The sequence below is a fragment of the Oncorhynchus clarkii genome, chromosome 27, assembly GCF_045791955.1.
Source record: "Oncorhynchus clarkii lewisi isolate Uvic-CL-2024 chromosome 27, UVic_Ocla_1.0, whole genome shotgun sequence".
Taxonomy (NCBI): domain Eukaryota; kingdom Metazoa; phylum Chordata; class Actinopteri; order Salmoniformes; family Salmonidae; genus Oncorhynchus; species Oncorhynchus clarkii.
The window spans coordinates 43,163,386-43,183,596 of record NC_092173.1 but is presented as its reverse complement, the minus strand read 5'-3'; the positions used below and the strand labels follow the sequence as shown (position 1 = coordinate 43,183,596).

The 20,211-nt window shown below is 44.2% G+C and overlaps 1 protein-coding gene across 1 annotated transcript in view; it reads left to right on the top strand.

The window, feature by feature from the left end:
- The window catches only part of LOC139385592 (glucan (1,4-alpha-), branching enzyme 1b), a 353,162-nt gene that overhangs the window by 260,271 nt on the left and 72,680 nt on the right, over positions 1 to 20,211 (top strand). Inside the window, exon 13 of the mRNA XM_071130792.1 lies at positions 3,095 to 3,279. Coding sequence (XP_070986893.1) covers positions 3,095 to 3,279 — 185 coding nt within the window. The remainder of the gene's footprint in view (positions 1 to 3,094; positions 3,280 to 20,211) is intronic.

Below are 20,211 nucleotides of genomic sequence, written 5' to 3'. Positions count from 1 at the left end.
GTTTAGACAGGGCTTAGACTGTTAGTAGAACTCCCCTCCCCCAGCTTAGACAGGGCTTAGACTGTTAGTAGAACTCCCCTCCCCCAGTTTAGACAGGGCTTAGACTGTTAGTAGAACTCCCCTCCCCCAGCTTAGACAGGGCTTAGACTGTTAGTAGAACTCCCCTCCCCCAGTTTAGACAGGGCTTAGACTGTTAGTAGAACTCCCCTCCCCCAGCTTAGACAGGGCTTAGACTGTTAGTAGAACTCCCCTCCCCCAGCTTAGACAGGGCTTAGACTGTTAGTAGAACTCCCCTCCCCCAGTTTAGACAGGGCTTAGACTGTTAGTAGAACTCCCCTCCCCCAGTTTAGACAGGGCTTAGACTGTTAGTAGAACTCCCCTCCCCCAGTTTAGACAGGGCTTAGACTGTTAGTAGAACTCCCCTTCCCCAGCTTAGACAGGGCTTAGACTGTTAGTAGAACTCCCCTCCCCCAGCTTAGACAGGGTTTAGACTGTTAGTAGAACTCCCCTCCCCCAGTTTAGACAGGGTTTAGACTGTTAGTAGAACTCCCCTCCCCCAGTTTAGACAGGGTTTAGACTGTTAGTAGAACTCCCTTCCTCCAGTTTAGACAGGGTTTAGACTGTTAGTAGAACTCCCCTCCCCCAGTTTAGACAGGGTTTAGACTGTTAGTATAACTCCCCTCCCCCAGTTTAGACAGGGCTTAGACTGTTAGTAGAACTCCCCTCCCCCAGCTTAGACAGGGCTTAGACAGGAACTCCCCTCCCCCAGTTTAGACAGGGCTTAGACTGTTAGTAGAACTCCCCTCCCCCAGTTTAGACAGGGCTTAGACTGTTAGTAGAACTCCCCTCCCCCAGTTTAGACAGGGCTTAGACTGTTAGTAGAACTCCCCTCCCCCCTTAGACAGGGCTTAGACAGAACTCCCCTTTAGACAGGGCTTAGACTGTTAGTAGAACTCCCCTCCCCCAGTTTAGACAGGGCTTAGACCTCCCCTCCCCCAGTTTAGACAGGGCTTAGACTGTTAGTAGAACTCCCCTCCCCCAGTTTAGACAGGGCTTAGACTGTTAGTAGAACTCCCCTCCCCCAGTTTAGACAGGGCTTAGACTGTTAGTAGAACTCCCCTCCCCCAGTTTAGACAGGGTTTAGACTGTTAGTAGAACTCCCCTCCCCCAGTTTAGACAGGGTTTAGACTGTTAGTAGAACTCCCCTCCCCCAGTTTAGACAGGGTTTAGACTGTTAGTAGAACTCCCCTCCCCCAGTTTAGACAGGGCTTAGACTGTTAGTAGAACTCCCCCCCCTCCCCCAGTTTAGACAGGGCTTAGACTGTTAGTAGAACTCCCCTCCCCCAGAACTCCCCTCCCCCAGTTTAGACAGGGTTTAGACTGTTAGTAGAACTCCCCTCCCCCAGCTTAGACAGGGTTTTTAGACTGTTAGTAGAACTCCCCTCCCCCAGTTTAGACAGGGCTTAGACTGTTAGTAGAACTCCCCTCCCCCCCTCCCCCAGCTTAGACAGGGCTTAGACTGTTAGTAGAACTCCCCTCCCCCAGTTTAGACAGGGCTTAGACTGTTAGTAGAACTCCCCTCCCCCAGTTTAGACAGGGCTTAGACTGTTAGTAGAACTCCCCTCCCCCAGTTTAGACAGGGCTTAGACTGTTAGTAGAACTCCCCTCCCCCAGTTTAGACAGGGCTTAGACTGTTAGTAGAACTCCCCTCCCCCAGTTTAGACAGGGCTTAGACTGTTAGTAGAACTCCCCTCCCCCAGTTTAGACAGGGTTTAGACTGTTAGTAGAACTCCCCTCCCCCAGTTTAGACAGGGTTTAGACAGAACTCCCCTTTAGACAGGGTTTAGACTGTTAGTAGAACTCCCCTCCCCCAGTTTAGACAGGGTTTAGACTGTTAGTAGAACTCCCCTCCCCCAGTTTAGACAGGGTTTAGACTGTTAGTAGAACTCCCCTCCCCCAGTTTAGACAGGGCTTAGACTGTTAGTAGAACTCCCCTCCCCCAGTTTAGACAGGGCTTAGACTGTTAGTAGAACTCCCCTCCCCCAGTTTAGACAGGGCTTAGACTGTTAGTAGAACTCCCCTCCCCCAGTTTAGACAGGGTTTAGACTGTTAGTAGAACTCCCCTCCCCCAGTTTAGACAGGGTTTAGACTGTTAGTAGAACTCCCCTCCCCCAGTTTAGACAGGGTTTAGACTGTTAGTAGAACTCCCCTCCCCCAGTTTAGACAGGGTTTAGACTGTTAGTAGAACTCCCCTCCCCCAGTTTAGACAGGGTTTAGACTGTTAGTAGAACTCCCCTCCCCCAGTTTAGACAGGGCTTAGACTGTTAGTAGAACTCCCCTCCCCCAGTTTAGACAGGGCTTAGACTGTTAGTAGAACTCCCCTCCCCCAGTTTAGACAGGGTTTAGACTGTTAGTAGAACTCCCCTCCCCCAGTTTAGACAGGGCTTAGACTGTTAGTAGAACTCCCCTCCCCCAGTTTAGACAGGGATTAGACTGTTAGTAGAACTCCCCTCCCCCAGTTTAGACAGGGCTTAGACTGTTAGTAGAACTCCCCTCCCCCAGTTTAGACAGGGCTTAGACTGTTAGTAGAACTCCCCTCCCCCAGTTTAGACAGGGCTTAGACTGTTAGTAGAACTCCCCTCCCCCAGTTTAGACAGGGCTTAGACTGTTAGTAGAACTCCCCTCCCCCAGTTTAGACAGGGCTTAGACTGTTAGTAGAACTCCCCTCTCCCAGCTTAGACAGGGCTTAGACTGTTAGTAGAACTCCCCTCCCCCAGCTTAGACAGGGATTAGACTGTTAGTAGAACTCCCCTCCCCCAGCTTAGACAGGGCTTAGACTGTTAGTAGAACTCCCCTCCCCCAGTTTAGACTGTTATGGGTTAATGCTTCTATTTTGGGTAAAACTGTTGAAATAAGCTCATGAGGCATTTCCAAATTATATTCTTCAAGAATTAATGGCTATATATATCATTAATTTAAACGTTTAAAAAAAATGGATGTACCAATCTCAGCCCCCTTTAAACATTCCCTAATAAACCTGTCTTTTTTTTCTTCTTTTTCTAAAAAAATAAATGATTTTGTGTCTTTTCTTCAGGTAATGAGTTCGGCCACCCAGAGTGGCTGGACTTCCCTAGGAAGGGTAATAATGAGAGTTATCACTATGCCAGGCGTCAGTACAACCTGCTGGACACTGACCACCTCCGTTACAGACAGCTCTATGACTTTGACCGGGACATGAACCGTACCGAGGACAAGTACGGCTGGCTGGCTGCACCACCGGTAAGGATGCACACACACACACACACACACACACACACACACACACACACACACACACACACACACACACGCTCACACACACACACACGCGCTCACACACACACACACACACACACACACACACACACACACACACACACACACACACACACAGCTACATGCATGCTCACACACACATACACAGCTGCATGCACACACACACACACACAGCTGCATGCACGCTCACATACACACGCTCACACACACACACACTGCTACATGCACGCTCACACACACACACACACAGCTACATGCACGCTCACACACACACACACAACTGCATGCATGCTCACACACACACACATACACACAGCTGCATGCACACACACACACACACACAGCTGCATGCACACACACACACAGCTGCATGCACGCTCACACACACACACACACTGAGGAAAAATATGACTGCCTGGTTGTAGCATCCCTAAGGACACACAGTTCCATGCAGATATATACCCACAGTCGGCCACAGTCGGCCACAGTCGGCCACAGTCGGCCACAGTCGCCCACAGTCGCCCACAGTCGGCCACAGTCGCCCACAGTCGGCCACAGTCGGCCACAGTCAGCACTCTACTTCTTTTACATTTGTGTGTTCAGTATATCCACGACCCATATTTCCTGTCCATTTCCTTACTGCACCAGTGAAAACAGGCAGATACCTTCTGTCATCACTTACCCTATTCCCACATGGAGGAGGCAGACAGACAGGCAGGCAGGCGGACAGGCAGGAGGACAGGCTGACAGACGGACAGGCAGACAGACGGACAGGCAGACAGACGGACAGGCAGACAGACGGACAGGCAGACAGACCCTGTCAGGCAGACAGACGGACAGACGGGCAGACGGACAGGCAGGCAGACGGACAGGCAGGCAGACGGACAGGCAGGCAGACGGACAGGCAGGCAGACGGACAGGCAGACAGACGGACAGGCAGACAGACCCTGTCAGGCAGACAGACGGACAGACGGGCAGACGGGCAGATGGATAGGCAGGCAGACGGACAGACAGGCAGACGGACAGGCAGGCAGACAGACGGACAGGCAGATGGACAGGCAGACAGGTGGACAGACAAGAACACAGACATCAAAATCAATCAATCAAATTTATTTTATATAGCCCTTCGTACATCAGCTGATATCTCAAAGTGCTGTACAGAAACCCAGCCTAAAACCCCAAACAGCAAGCAATGCAGGTGAAGAAGCACGGTGGCTAGGAAAAACTCCCTAGAAAGGCCAAAACCTAGGAAGAAACCTAGAGAGGAACCAGGCTATGTGGGGTGGCCAGTCCTCTTCTGGCTGTGCCGGGTGGAGATTATAACAAAACATGGTCAAGATGTTCAAATGTTCATAAATGACCAGCATGGTCGAATAATAATAAGGCAGAATAGTTGAAACTGGAGCAGCAGCACAGTCAGGTGGACTGGGGACAGCAAGGAGTCATCATGTCAGGTATTCCTGGGGCATGGTCCTAGGGCTCAGGTCCTCCGAGAGAGAGAAAGAAAGAGAGAATTAGAGAGAGCATATGTGGGATGGCCAGTCCTCTTCTGGCTGTGCCGGGTGGAGATTATAACAGAACATGGCCAAGATGTTCAAATGTTCATAAATGATCAGCATGGTCGAATAATAATAAGGCAGAACAGTTGAAACTGGAGCAGCAGCACAGCCAGGTGGACTGGGGACAGCAAGGAGTCATCATGTCAGGTAGTCCTGGGGCATGGTCCTAGGGCTCAGGTCCTCCGAGAGAGAGAAAGAGAGAAGGAGAGAATTAGAGAACGCACACTTAGATTCGAATAGGACAGGAGAAGTACTCCAGATATAACAAACTGACCCTAGCCCCCCGACACATAAACTACTGCAGTATAAATACTGGAGGCTGAGACAGGAGGGGTCAGGAGACACTGTGGCCCACTCCGAGGACACCCCCGGACAGGGCCAAACAGGAAGGATATAACCCCACCCACTTTGCCAAAGCACAGCCCCCACACCACTAGAGGGATATCTTCAACCACCAACTTACCATCCTGAGACAAGGCTGAGTATAGCCCACAAAGACCTCTGCCACGGCACAACCCAAGGGGGGGGGGGGGGGGGGGGGGGGGGGGGCCAACCCAGACAGGATGACCACATCAGTGACTCAACCCACTCAGGTGACGCACCTCCTCCAGGGACGGCATGAGAGAGCCCCAGTAAAGCCAGTGACTCAGCCCCTGTAATAGGGTTAGAGGCAGAGAATCCCAGTGGAAAGAGGGGAACCGGCCAGGCAGAGACAGCAAGGGTGGTTCGTTGCTCCAGAGCCTTTCCGTTCACCCTCCCACTCCTGGGCCAGACTACACTCAATCATATGACCCACTGAAGAGATGAGTCTTCAGTAGAGACTTAAAGGTTGAGACCGAGTTTGCGTCTCTGACATGGGTAGGCAGACCGTTCCATAAAAATGGAGCTCTATAGGAGAAAGCCCTGCCTCCAGCTGTTTGCTTAAAAATTCTAGGGACAATTAGGAGGCCTGCGTCTTGTGACCGTAGCGTACGTGTAGGTATGTACGGCAGGACCAAATCAGAGAGATAGATAGGAGCAAGCCCATGTAATGCTTTGTAGGTTAGCAGTAAAACCTTGAAATCAGCCCTTGCTTTGACAGGAAGCCAGTGTAGAGAGGCTAGCACTGGAGTAATATGATCAAATTTTTTGGTTCTAGTCAGGATTCTAGCAGCCGTATTTAGCACTAACTGAAGTTTATTTAGTGCTTTATCCGGGTAGCCGGAAAGTAGAGCATTGCAGTAGTCTAACCTGGAAGTGACAAAAGCATGGATTAATTTTTCTGCATCATTTTTGGACAGAAAGTTCCTGATTTTTGCAATGTTACGTAGATGGAAAAAAGCTGTCCTTGAAATGGTCTTGATATGTTCTTCAAAAGAGAGATCAGGGTCCAGAGTAACGCCGAGGTCCTTCACAGTTTTATTTGAGACGACTGTACAACCATTAAGATTAATTGTCAGATTCAACAGAAGATCTCTTTGTTTCTTGGGACCTAGAACAAGCATCTCTGTTTTGTCCGAGTTTAAAAGTAGAAAGTTTGCAGCCATCCACTTCCTTATGTCTGAAACACATTCTTCTAGCAAGGGCAATTTTGGGGCTTCACCATGTTTAATTGAAATGTACAGCTGTGTGTCATCCGCATAGCAGTGAAAGTTAACATTATGTTTTCGAATAACATCCCCAAGAGGTAAAATATATAGTGAAAACAATAGTGGTCCTAAAACGGAACCTTGAGGAACACCGAAATTTACAGTTGATTTGTCAGAGGACAGACCATTCACAGAGACAAACTGATATCTTTCCGACAGATAAGATCTAAACCAGGCCAGAACTTGTCCGTGTAGACCAATTTGGGTTTCCAATCTCTCCAAAAGAATGTGGTGATCGATGGTATCAAAAGCAGCACTAAGGTCTAGGAGCACGAGGACAGATGCAGAGCCTCGGTCCGATGCCATTAAAATGTCATTTACCACCTTCACAAGTGCCGTCTCAGTGCTATGATGGGGTCTAAAACCAGACTGAAGCATTTCGTATACATTGTTTGTCTTCAGGAAGGCAGTGAGTTGTTGCGCAACAGCCTTTTCTAAAATTTTTGAGAGGAATGGAAGATTCGATATAGGCCGATAGTTTTTTATATTTTCTGGGTCAAGGTTTGGCTTTTTCAAGAGAGGCTTTATTACTGCCACTTTTAGTGAGTTTGGTACACATCCGGTGGATAGAGAGCCGTTTATTATGTTCAACATAGGAGGGCCAAGCACAGGAAGCAGCTCTTTCAGTAGTTTAGTTGGAATAGGGTCCAGTATGCAGCTTGAAGGTTTAGAGGCCATGATAATTTTCATCATTGTGTCAAGAGATATAGTACTAAAACACTTGAGTGTCTCTCTTGATCCTAGGTCCTGGCAGAGTTGTGCAGACTCAGGACAACTGAGCTTTGAAGGAATACGCAGATTTAAGGAAGAGTCCGTAATTTGCTTTCTAATAATCATAATCTTTTCCTCAAAGAAGTTCATGAATTTATCACTGCTAAAGTGAAAGTCATCCTCTCTTGGGGAATGCTGCTTTTTAGTTAGCTTTGCGACAGTATCAAAAAGGAATTTCGGATTGTTCTTATTTTCCTCAATTAAGTTAGAAAAATAGGATGATCGAGCAGCAGTAAGGGCTCTTCGGTACTGCACAGTACTGTCTTTCCAAGCTAGTCGGAAGACTTCCAGTTTGGTGTGGCGCCATTTCCGTTCCAATTTTCTGGAAGCTTGCTTCAGAGCTCGGGTATTTTCTGTGTACCAGGGAGCTAGTTTCTTATGAGAAATGTTTTTAGTTTTTAGGGGTGCAACTGCATCTAGGGTATTGCGCAAGGTTAAGTTGAGTTCCTCAGTTAGGTGGTTAACTGATTTTTGTCCTCTGGCGTCCTTGGGTAGGCAGAAGGAGTCTGGAAGGACATCAAGGAATCTTTGTGTTGTCTGTGAATTTATAGCACGACTTTTGATGATCCTTGGTTGGGGTCTGAGCAGATTATTTGTTGCAATTGCAAACGTAATAAAATGGTGGTCCGATAGTCCAGGATTATGAGGAAAAACATTAAGATCCACAACATTTATTCCATGGGACAAAACTAGGTCCAGCGTATGACTGTGACAGTGAGTGGGTCCAGAGACATGTTGGACAAAACCCACTGAGTCGATGATGGCTCCGAAAGCCTTTTGGAGTGGGTCTGTGGACTTTTCCATGTGAATATTAAAGTCACCAAAGATTAGAATATTATCCGCTATGACTACAAGGTCCGATAGGAATTCAGGGAACTCAGTGAGGAACGCTGTATATGGCCCAGGAGGCCTGTAAACAGTAGCTATAAAAAGTGATTGAGTAGGCTGCATAGATTTCATGACTAGAAGCTCAAAAGACGAAAACGTCATTTTTTTTTTTGTAAATTGAAATTTGCTATCGTATGTTGCTTCTCTTCCTGGGGTCCACACAAAACATTAAACATGACATAATACAGAACATTAATAGACAAGAACAGCTCAAAGACAGAACTACATACATTTAAAATGGTACACATAGCCCACACACACTAGATGGCCAAAAGTATATGGACACCTGCTATCAAACATCTCATTCCAAAATCATGGGCATTAAATTGGAGTTTGTCCCCCCTTTGCTACTATAACAGCCTCCACTCTTCTGGGAAGGCTTTCCACTAGATGTTGGAACATTGCTGCTATACCAGCCTCCACTCTTCTGGGATGGCTTTCCACTAGATGTTGGAACATTGCTGCTATAACAGCCTCCACTCTTCTGGGAAGGTTTTCCACTAGATGTTGGAACATTGCTGCTATAACAGCCTCCACTCTTCTGAGAAGGCTTTCCACTAGATGTAGGAACATTGCAGCGGGGACTGGCTTCCTTTCAGCCATGAGCATTGGTGAGGTCGGGCACTGATGTTAGGCAATTAGGCCTGGATCTGTGCAGGCCAATCAAGTTCTTCCACACCAATCTCAACAAACCATGTCTTTATGGACCTCACTTTGTGCACGGCGGCGTTGTCATGCTGAAAGTAACGTTCTGCTGACATCCGCCAAACCCAGATTTGTCCGTCGTACTGCCAGATGGTGAAGTGGGATCCATCACTCCAGAGAACGCATTTACATTTCTACAGAAAACCCATTTCATGAAGCTCCCGACAAACAGTTATTGTGCTGACGTTGCTTCCAGAGGCAGTTAGGAACTCGGTAGTGAGTGTTGCAATCGAGGACAGACGATTTTTATGCACTACTCGCTTCAGCACTCAGTGGTTCCATTCTGTGAGCTTGTGTGGCCTACCACTTCCCGACTGAGCCGTTGTTGCTCCTAGACGTTTCCACTTCACAATAACAGCACTTACAGTTGACCAGAGCAGCTCTAACAGGGCGGACATTTGACAAACTGACTTTTTTGAAAGGTGACATCCTATGACGGTGCCACGTTGAACGTCACTGAGCTCTTCAGTAAAGCCATTCTACTGCCAATGTTTGTCTATGGAGATTGCATGGCTGTGTGGTCGACTTTATACACCCGTCAGCAACGTGTGTGACTGAAATAGCCGAATCCACTGATTTGAAGGGGTGTCCACATACTTTTGTATATACAGCGCCTTCGTAAAGTATTCAGACCACTTGACTTTTTCCACATTTTGTTACGTTACAGCGTTATTCTGAAGTTAAAATGTCTTATCAATCTACACACAATATCCCATAATGACATCACATTATCCCATAATGACATCACAATATCCCATAATGACATCACAATATCCCATAATGACATCACAATATCCCATAATGACATCACAATATCCCATAATGACATCACATTATCCCATAATGACATCACAATATCCCATAATGACCTCACAATATCCCATAATGACATCACAATATCACACAATGACAAAGCAAAAACTGTTTTTTAGATTTTTTTTTCAAATGTATAAAAAAAACAAACAGATATCACATTTACATAAGTATTGAGACCCTTTACTCAGTACTTGGTTGAAGTACCTTTGGCAGTGATTACAGCCTCGAGTCTTCTTGGGTATGACGCTACAAGCTTGGCACACCTGTATTTGGGGAGTTTCTCTCATTCTTCTTTGCAGATCCTCTCAAGCTCTGTCAGGTTTAATGGGGAGTGTCGCTGCACAGCTATTTTCAGGTCTCTCCAGAGATGCTTGATCAGGTTCAAGTCCGGGCTCTGGCTGGGCCACTCAAGGACATTCAGAGACTTGTCACAAAGCCACTCCTGTGCTGTCTTGGCTGTGTGCTTAGGGTTTTTGTCCTGTTGGAAGGTGAACCTTCGCCCCAGTCTAAGGTTCTGAGTGCTCTGGAGCAGGTTTTCATCAAGAATCTCTCTGTTCTTTGCTCTGTTCATCTTTGCCCCGATCCTGACTAGTCTCTCGGTTTCTGCCGCTGAAAAACACACAGCATGATGCTGTAACCACCATGCTTCACCGTAGGGATGGTGCCAGGTTCCCTTAACTAGACAGACGCTTGGCATTCAGGCCAAAGAGTTAAGTCTTGGTTTTATTGCATAGTATTTATATCAGCTCCCTGATTACAATGATTAACAACAAGTAATTTAGTTGCCTCAGTTTGTTAAAAAGTCACACCATTAATTTCCAGATTCAACTGAGGTCTAGAATTTAGGGAATCATTTGTACCAAATACAATGCTCTTAGTTTGAGATGTTCAGTTTATTACTGCCCACCCATTCCAAAAGGCAGGCAGGCAGGCAGGCAGGCAGGCAGGCAGGCAGGCAGGCAGGCAGGCAGGCAGGCCCTATTCAAAAGTAGGGCTCTATATAGGGAATAGAATGTCATTTGGGATGAAGCACTGGGCTGGGCCACAGGACTGCTCCATATGCTTCAATCACCAGCTGCTGTTACCCTGCTAGACTGTCTCTGCTGTCTGTCACAGCAACGCAGGGATCAGCTGTTACCCTGCTAGACTGTCTCTCTGCTGTCTGTCACAGCAACGCAGGGATCAGCTGTTACCCTGCTAGACTGTCTCTCTGCTGTCTGTCACAGCAACGCAGGGATCAGCTGTTACCCTGCTAGACTGTCTCTCTGCTAGAGGTCGACTGATTAATTAGGGCCGATTTCAAGTTTTCATAACAATCATGGGCGCCCATTTGCCGATTTAAAAAAATAAAATATATGTTTACCTTTATTTAACTAGGCAAGTCAGTTAAGAACACATTCTTATTTTCAATGACGGCCTAGGAACAGTAGGTTAACTGCCTTGTTGAGGGGCAGAACGACAGATTTTCACCTTGTCAGGGGGAGGGGATTCAATCTTGCAACCTTACAGTTAACTAGTCCAACGCAATAACGACCTGCCTCTCTCTTGTTGCACTCCACAAGGAGACTGCCTGTTACGCGAATGCAGTAAGCCAAGGTAAGTTGCTAGCTAGGATTAAACTTATCTTATAAAAAACAATAAATCATAATCACTAGTTAACTACACATGATTGATGATGTTACTAGATATTATCTAGCGTGTCCTGCGTTTCATATAATCTGACTAAGCATACAAGCGTACAAGTATCTATGTACAGTGCCTTGCGAAAGTATTCGGCCCCCTTGAACTTTGCGACCTTTTGCCACATTTCAGGCTTCAAACATAAAGATATAAAACTGTATTTTTTTGTGAAGAATCAACAACAAGTGGGACACAATCATGAAGTGGAACGACATTTATTGGATATTTCAAACTTTTTTTTAAATCAAAAACTGAAAAATTGGGCGTGCAAAATTATTCAGCCCCCTTAAGTTAATACTTTGTAGCGCCACATTTTGCTGTGATTACAGCTGTAAGTCGCTTGGGGTATGTCTCTATCAGTTTTGCACATCGAGAGACAGACATTTTTTCCCATTCCTCCTTGCAAAACAGCTCGAGCTCAGTGAGGTTGGATGGAGAGCATTTGTGAACAGCAGTTTTCAGTTCTTTCCACAGATTCTCGATTGGATTCAGGTCTGGACTTTGACTTGGCCATTCTAACACCTGGATATGTTTATTTTTGAACCATTCCATTGTAGATTTTGCTTTATGTTTTGGATCATTGTCTTGTTGGAAGACAAATCTCCATCCCAGTCTCAGGTCTTTTGCAGACTCCATCAGGTTTTCTTCCAGAATGGTCCTGTATTTGGCTCCATCCATCTTCCCATCAATTTTAACCATCTTCCCTGTCCCTGCTGAAGAAAAGCAGGCCCAAACCATGATGCTGCCACCACCATGTTTGACAGTGTGGATGGTGTGTTCAGCAGTGTTGCTTTTATGCCAAACATAACGTTTTGTATTGTTGCCAAAAAGTTCAATTTTGGTTTCATCTGACCAGAGCACCTTCTTCCACATGTTTGGTGTGTCTCCCAGGTGGCTTGTGGCAAACTTTAAACAACACTTTTTATGGATATCTTTAAGAAATGGCTTTCTTCTTGCCACTCTTCCATAAAGGCCAGATTTGTGCAATACACGACTGATTGTTGTCCTATGGACAGAGTCTCCCACCTCAGCTGTAGATCTCTGCAGTTCATCCAGAGTGATCATGGGCCTCTTGGCTGCATCTCTGATCAGTCTTCTCCTTGTATGAGCTGAAAGTTTAGAGGGACTGCCAGGTCTTGGTAGATTTGGAGTGGTCTGATACTCCTTCCATTTCAATATTATCGCTTGCACAGTGCTCCTTGGGATGTTTAAAGCTTGGGAAATATTTTTGTATCCAAATCCGGCTTTAAACTTCTTCACAACAGTATCTCGGACCTGCCTGGTGTGTTCCTTGTTCTTCATGATGCTCTCTGCGCTTTTAACGGACCTCTGAGACTATCACAGTGCAGGTGCATTTATACGGAGACTTGATTACACACAGGTGGATTGTATTTATCATCATTAGTCATTTATGTCAACATTGGATCATTCAGAGATCCTCACTGAACTTCTGGAGAGAGTTTGCTGCACTGAAAGTAAAGGGGCTGAATAATTTTGCACGCCCAATTTTTCAGTTTTTGATTTGTTAAAAAAGTTTGAAATATCCAATAAATGTCGTTCCACTTCATGATTGTGTCCCACTTGTTGTTGATTCTTCACAAAAAAATACAGTTTTATCTCTTTATGTTTGAAGCCTGAAATGTGGCAAAAGGTCGCAAAGTTCAAGGGGGCCCAATACTTTCGCAAGGCACTGTATCTGACTGAGCGGTGGTAGGCAGAAGCAGGCCCGTAAACATTCAATCAAACAGCATTTTCGTGTGTTTTGCTAGCAGCTCTTCGCTGTGCTTCAAGCATTGCACTGTTTATGACTTCAAGCCTATCAACTCCCGAGATGAGGCTGGTGTAACCGAAGTGAAATGGCTGGCTAGTTAGCGCGCGCTAATAGTGTTTCAAACGTCACTCGCTCTGAGCCTTCTAGAAGTTGTTCCAATTGCTCTGCATGGGTAACGCTGCTTCGATGGTGGCTGTTGTTGTTGTGTTGCTGGTTCGAGCCCAGGGAGGAGCGAGGAGAGGGACGAAAGCTATACTGTTACACTGGCAATACTAAAGTGCCTATAAGAACATCCAATAGTCAAAGGTTAATGAAATACAAATGGTATAGAGGGAAATAGTCCTATGATTCCTATAATAACTACAACCTAAAACTTCTTACCTGGGAATATTGAAGACTCGTTTTAAAAGGAACCACCAGCTTTCATATGTTCTCATGTTCTGAGCAAGGAACTGAAACGTTTGCTTTCTTACGTGGCACATATTGCACTTTTACTTTCTTATCCAACACTTTGTTTTTGCATTATTTAAACCATATTGAACATGTTTCATTATTTATTTGAGGCTAAATAGATTTTAATTGATGTATGGTATTAAGTTCAAATAAGTGTTCATTCAGTATTGTTGTATTTGTCATTATTACAAATAAATAAATAAAAATCGGCCTATTAATAGGTATCGGCTTTTTGGTCCTCCAATAATCGGTATCGGTGTTGAAAAATCATAATCGGTCGACCTCTGTCTGAACAGTTTAGGGATTGTGACTGACTGAGTCTCTGTCTGAACAGTGGAGGGATTGGGACTGACTGAGTCTCTGTCTGAACAGTGGAGGGATTGGGACTGACTGAGTCTCTGTCTGAACAGTGGAGGGATTGTGACTGACTGAGTCTCTGTCTGAACAGTGGAGGGATTGGGACTGACTGAGTCTCTGTCTGAACAGTGGAGGGATTGGGACTGACTGAGTCTCTGTCTGAACAGTGGAGGGATTGTGACTGACTGAGTCTGTCTGAACAGTGGAGGGATTGGGACTGACTGAGTCTCTGTCTGAACAGTGGAGGGATTGGGACTGACTGAGTCTCTGAACAGTGGAGGGATTGGGACTGACTGAGTCTCTGTCTGAACAGTGGAGGGATTGTGACTGACTGAGTCTCTGTCTGAACAGTGGAGGGATTGGGACTGACTGAGTCTCTGTCTGAACAGTGGAGGGATTGGGACTGACTGAGTCTCTGTCTGAACAGTGGAGGGATTGGGACTGACTGAGTCTCTGTCTGAACAGTGGAGGGATTGGGACTGACTGAGTCTCTGTCTGAACAGTGGAGGGATTGGGACTGACTGAGTCTCTGTCTGAACAGTGGAGGGATTGGGACTGACTGAGTCTCTGAACAGTGGAGGGATTGTGACTGACTGAGTCTCTGTCTGAACAGTGGAGGGATTGGGACTGACTGAGTCTCTGTCTGAACAGTGGAGGGATTGGGACTGACTGAGTGTCTGTCTGAACAGTGGAGGGATTGGGACTGACTGAGTCTATGTCTGAACAGTGGAGTGATTGGGACTGACTGAGTCTCTGTCTGAACAGTGGAGGGATTGGGACTGACTGAGTCTCTGAACAGTGGAGGGATTGTGACTGACTGAGTCTCTGTCTGAACAGTGGAGGGATTGGGACTGACTGAGTCTCTGTCTGAACAGTGGAGGGATTGGGACTGACTGAGTGTCTGTCTGAACAGTGGAGGGATTGGGACTGACTGAGTCTGTCTGAACAGTGGAGTGATAGGGACTGACTGAGTCTCTGTCTGAACAGTGGAGGGATTGGGACTGACTGAGTCTCTGTCTGAACAGTGGAGGGATTGGGACTGACTGAGTCTCTGAACAGTGGAGGGATTGGGACTGACTGAGTCTCTGTCTGAACAGTGGAGGGATTGGGACTGACTGAGTCTCTGTCTGAACAGTGGAGGGATTGGGATTGACTGAGTCTCTGTCTGAACAGTGGAGGGATTGGGATTGACTGGGTCTCTGTCTGTACTACTACTACTATTGTTACTACTATTGTTACTACTACTACTATTGTTACTACTACTACTATTGTTACTACTACCACTCTTGTTACTACTATTGTTACTGTTACTGCTACTACTATTGTTACTACTACTACTATTGTTACTACTATTGTTACTGTTACTACTAGTGTTACTACTATTGTTACAGTTACTACTACTACTATTGTTACTTCTATTGTTACTACTACTACTATTGTTACTACTACTACTATTGTTACTACTATTGTTACAGTTACTACTACTACTATTGTTACGACTATTGTTACTACTACTACTATTGTTACTACTACTACTATTGTTACTACTATTGTTACTGTTACTACTATTGTTACTACTATTGTTACAGTTACTACTACTACTATTGTTACTACTATTGTTACTACTACTACTATTGTTACTACTACTACTATTGTTACTACTATTGTTACTGTTACTACTAGTGTTACTACTATTGTTACAGTTATTACTACTACTATTGTTACTTCTATTGTTACTACTACTACTATTGTTACTACTACTACTATTGTTACTACTATTGTTACTGTTACTACTATTGTTACTACTATTGTTACAGTTACTACTACTACTATTGTTACTACTATTGTTACTACTACTACTATTGTTACTACTACTACTATTGTTACTACTATTGTTACAGTTACTACTACTACTATTGTTACTACTATTGTTACTACTACTACTATTGTTACTACTACTACTATTGTTACTACTATTGTTACTGTTACTACTATTGTTACTACTATTGTTACAGTTACTACTACTACTATTGTTACTACTATTGTTACTACGACTACTATTGTTACTACTACTACTATTGTTACTACTATTGTTACTGTTACTACTATTGTTACTACTATTGTTACAGTTACTACTACTACTATTGTTACTACTATTGTTACTACTACTACTATTGTTACTACTACTACTATTGTTACTACTATTGTTACTGTTACTACTATTGTTACTACTATTGTTACAGTTACTACTACTACTATTGTTACTACTATTGTTACTACTACTACTATTGTTACTACTATTGTTACTGTTACTACTATTGTTACTACTATTGTTACTGTTACTACTACTACTATTGTTACTACTATTGTTACTGTTACTACTACTACTATTGTTACTACTATTGTAACTGTTACTACTACTACTATTGTTACTACTATTGTTACTGTTACTACTACTACTATTGTTACTACTATTGTAACTGTTACTACTACTACTATTGTTACTACTATTGTTACTGTTACTACTACTACTATTGTTACTACTATTGTTACTGTTACTACTACTACTATTGTAACTGTTACTACTGATGAAGAGGAGACAGGAAGGACGCTGCTATTTGCCATTTAGCAGATGCTTTTATCCATTCACAGATCAACAACTGATCATGCATTTTTATTTTTTTATTTTGTTTAACCGTTATTTAACTAGACAACTCAGTTAAGAACAAATTCTTATTTACAAAGACAACCTACCACCAAAAGGCGAAATGGCCTCCTGCGGGGACAGGGGATAAAAAAATATATATATAAAATAGGACAAAACACACATCACAACAAGAGAGACAACACAACACTCCATAAACAGAGACCTAAGACAACAACGCAGCATGGCAGCAACACAACATGACAACAACATAGTAGCAACACAACATGGCAGCAGCACAATATGGTAGCAGCACACAACATGGTACAAACATAATTGGGCACAGACAACAGAACAAAAGGCAAGAAGATAGAGACAACGATACATCCAAATCACATGGTGCCAGCGCATTGAATTCTTTCAGTAGTGTATCAATTTTTTGTATTTCTTTATTTAATCTTTATTTAACTAGGCGGGTCAGTTAAGAACAATTTCTTATTTTCAATGACAGCCTACCGGGATGGTCTAGGAACAGTGGGGCAGAACAACAGATTTTTACCTTGTCAGCTCGGGGATTCGATCTAGCAACCTTTCGGTTACTGGGCCAACGCTCTAACCACTAGGCTACCCGCCTCCCCAATCAATACATTGCCTTGGTTATTCTGCATAGTGAGCATGATTCTGACTTTGGTTTAATGTTGCCTCATTCCCCCCAGGAATTCCCCCCAGCTTTGCGTTAGTAGGGTAGTGGGCGGGCAGTGTTCCTCTCCCAACTGGATCAGTCTATTGAGGGTGCATCCCAAATGGCACCCTAAGTAAAGCTAAGTGTGTGAAGGGCCTGTAGGTGAACATACAGACAGCAGGTACTTGGGTTAACATGGCTGTATAATGTTAGACTGGGTTAACATGGCTGTATAATGTTAGACTGGGTTAACATGGCTGTGTGATGTTAGACTGGGTTAACATGGCTGTGTGATGTTAGACTGGGTTAACATGGCTGTATAATGTTAGACTGGGTTAACATGGCTGTGTGATGTTAGACTGGGTTAACATGGCTGTGTGATGTTAGACTGGGTTAACATGGCTGTGTGATGATGTTAGACTGGGTTAACATGGCTGTGTGATGATGTTAGACTGGGTTAACATGGCTGTGTAATGTTAGACTGGGTTAACATGGCTGTGTGATGATGTTAGACTGGGTTAACATGGCTGTATAATAATGTTAGACTGGGTTAACATGGCTGTGTGATGTTAGACTGGGTTAACATGGCTGTGTGATGTTAGACTGGGTTAAGATGGCTGTATAATGTTAGACTGGGTTAACATGGCTGTGTGATGTTAGACTGGGTTAACATGGCTGTATGATGTTAGACTGGGTTAACATGGCTGTGTGATGTTAGACTGGGTTAACATGGCTGTGTGATGTTAGACTGGGTTAACATGGCTGTATAATGTTAGACTGGGTTAACATGGCTGTATAATGTTAGACTGGGTTAACATGGCTGTATAATGTTAGACTGGGTTAACATGGCTGTGTAATGTTAGACTGGGTTAACATGGCTGTATAATGTTAGACTGGGTTAACATGGCTGTATAATGTTAGACTGGGTTAACATGGCTGTATAATGTTAGACTGGGTTAACATGGCTGTATAATGTTAGACTGAGTTAACATGGCTGTATAATGTTAGACTGGGTTAACATGGCTGTATAATGTTAGACTGGGTTAACATGGCTGTATAATGTTAGACTGGGTTAACATGGCTGTGTGATGTTAGACTGGGTTAACATGGCTGTGTAAATGATGTTAGACTGAGTTAACATGGCTGTATAATGATGTTAGACTGAGTTGACATGGCTGTATAATGATGTTAGACTGGGTTAACATGGCTGTATAATGTTAGACTGGGTTAACATGGCTGTGTAATGTTAGACTGGGTTAACATGGCTGTGTGATGTTAGACTGGGTTAACATGGCTGTGTAATGATGTTAGACTGGGTTAACATGGCTGTATAATGTTAGACTGGGTTAACATGGCTGTATAATGTTAGACTGGGTTAACATGGCTGTGTAATGTTAGACTGGGTTAACATGGCTGTATAATGTTAGACTGGGTTAACATGGCTGTATAATGTTAGACTGGGTTAACATGGCTGTATAATGTTAGACTGGGTTAACATGGCTGTATAATGTTAGACTGAGTTAACATGGCTGTATAATGTTAGACTGGGTTAACATGGCTGTATAATGTTAGACTGGGTTAACATGGCTGTATAATGTTAGACTGGGTTAACATGGCTGTGTGATGTTAGACTGGGTTAACATGGCTGTGTAATGATGTTAGACTGAGTTAACATGGCTGTATAATGATGTTAGACTGAGTTGACATGGCTGTATAATGATGTTAGACTGGGTTAACATGGCTGTATAATGTTAGACTGGGTTAACATGGCTGTGTAATGTTAGACTGGGTTAACATGGCTGTGTGATGTTAGACTGGGTTAACATGGCTGTGTAATGATGTTAGACTGAGTTAACATGGCTGTGTAATGATGTTAGACTGAGTTGACATGGCTGTATAATGATGTTAGACTGAGTTAACATGGAACAGTGTCTGTTAACCCTGACTACACTTCACCATGTTACGATAACTCTGCCAAGCAGTCAGCCATGCATCCCAAATGACACCCTATTCCCTATATAGTGCACTACTTGTGACCAGGGCCCTATTCCCTATATAGTGCACTACTTTAGACCAGGGCCCTATTCCCTATATAGTGCACTACTTTAGACCAGGGCCCTATTCCCTATATAGTGTACTACTTTAGACCAGGGCCCATACGTAATAGGGTGCCGTTAACGTGTTATTAGGGGAGATTAACAATGTCACCCGGACAACTATTTATAGCTCAGTCCGGTTTCCCATGATGCCTTACCCCCCCCTCAGCCAATTACATAGCTAGAATATTCACTGTTGAGCGAGAGATAAGCTCTTTTGTGATTGGACAGACAGGCGGAGGGATAGAGGGAGGATTGGATGGGATGGAGGTTAGGGAATAAACTGCCAATCACTCTTGTACATATGTCTATTTCAACATGAGACTTTTTAACTTTTAAACTGGACCATTTATCTCAGTGGTTTTCGACATGCGTTTTTTGGGGACAGAAATAAAAGCTCGTCCACGGTGTTACTATGAAGCTTCTGTTGATGGATAGGTAGTAACAAAAACTGACATGGTTGAGTATCGATGACGTTGTATTGATGAGAGTGATGTGGTACGTTTCTGAAACGTTTCTGAAATGTTTCTCCTGTGACTGTGTTCCTTGAATTGATGAGGGTGATGTGGTACGTTTCTGAAACGTTTCTGAAATGTTTCTCCTGTGACTGTGTTCCTTGAATTGATGAGGGTGATGTGGTACGTTTCTGAAACGTTTCTGAAATGTTTCTCCTGTGACTGTGTTCCTTGAATTGATGAGGGTGATGTGGTACGTTTCTGAAACGTTTCTGAAATGTTTCTCCTGTGACTGTGTTCCTTGAATTGATGAGGGTGATGTGGTACGTTTCTGAAACGTTTCTGAAATGTTTCTCCTGTGACTGTGTTCCTTGAATTGATGAGGGTGATG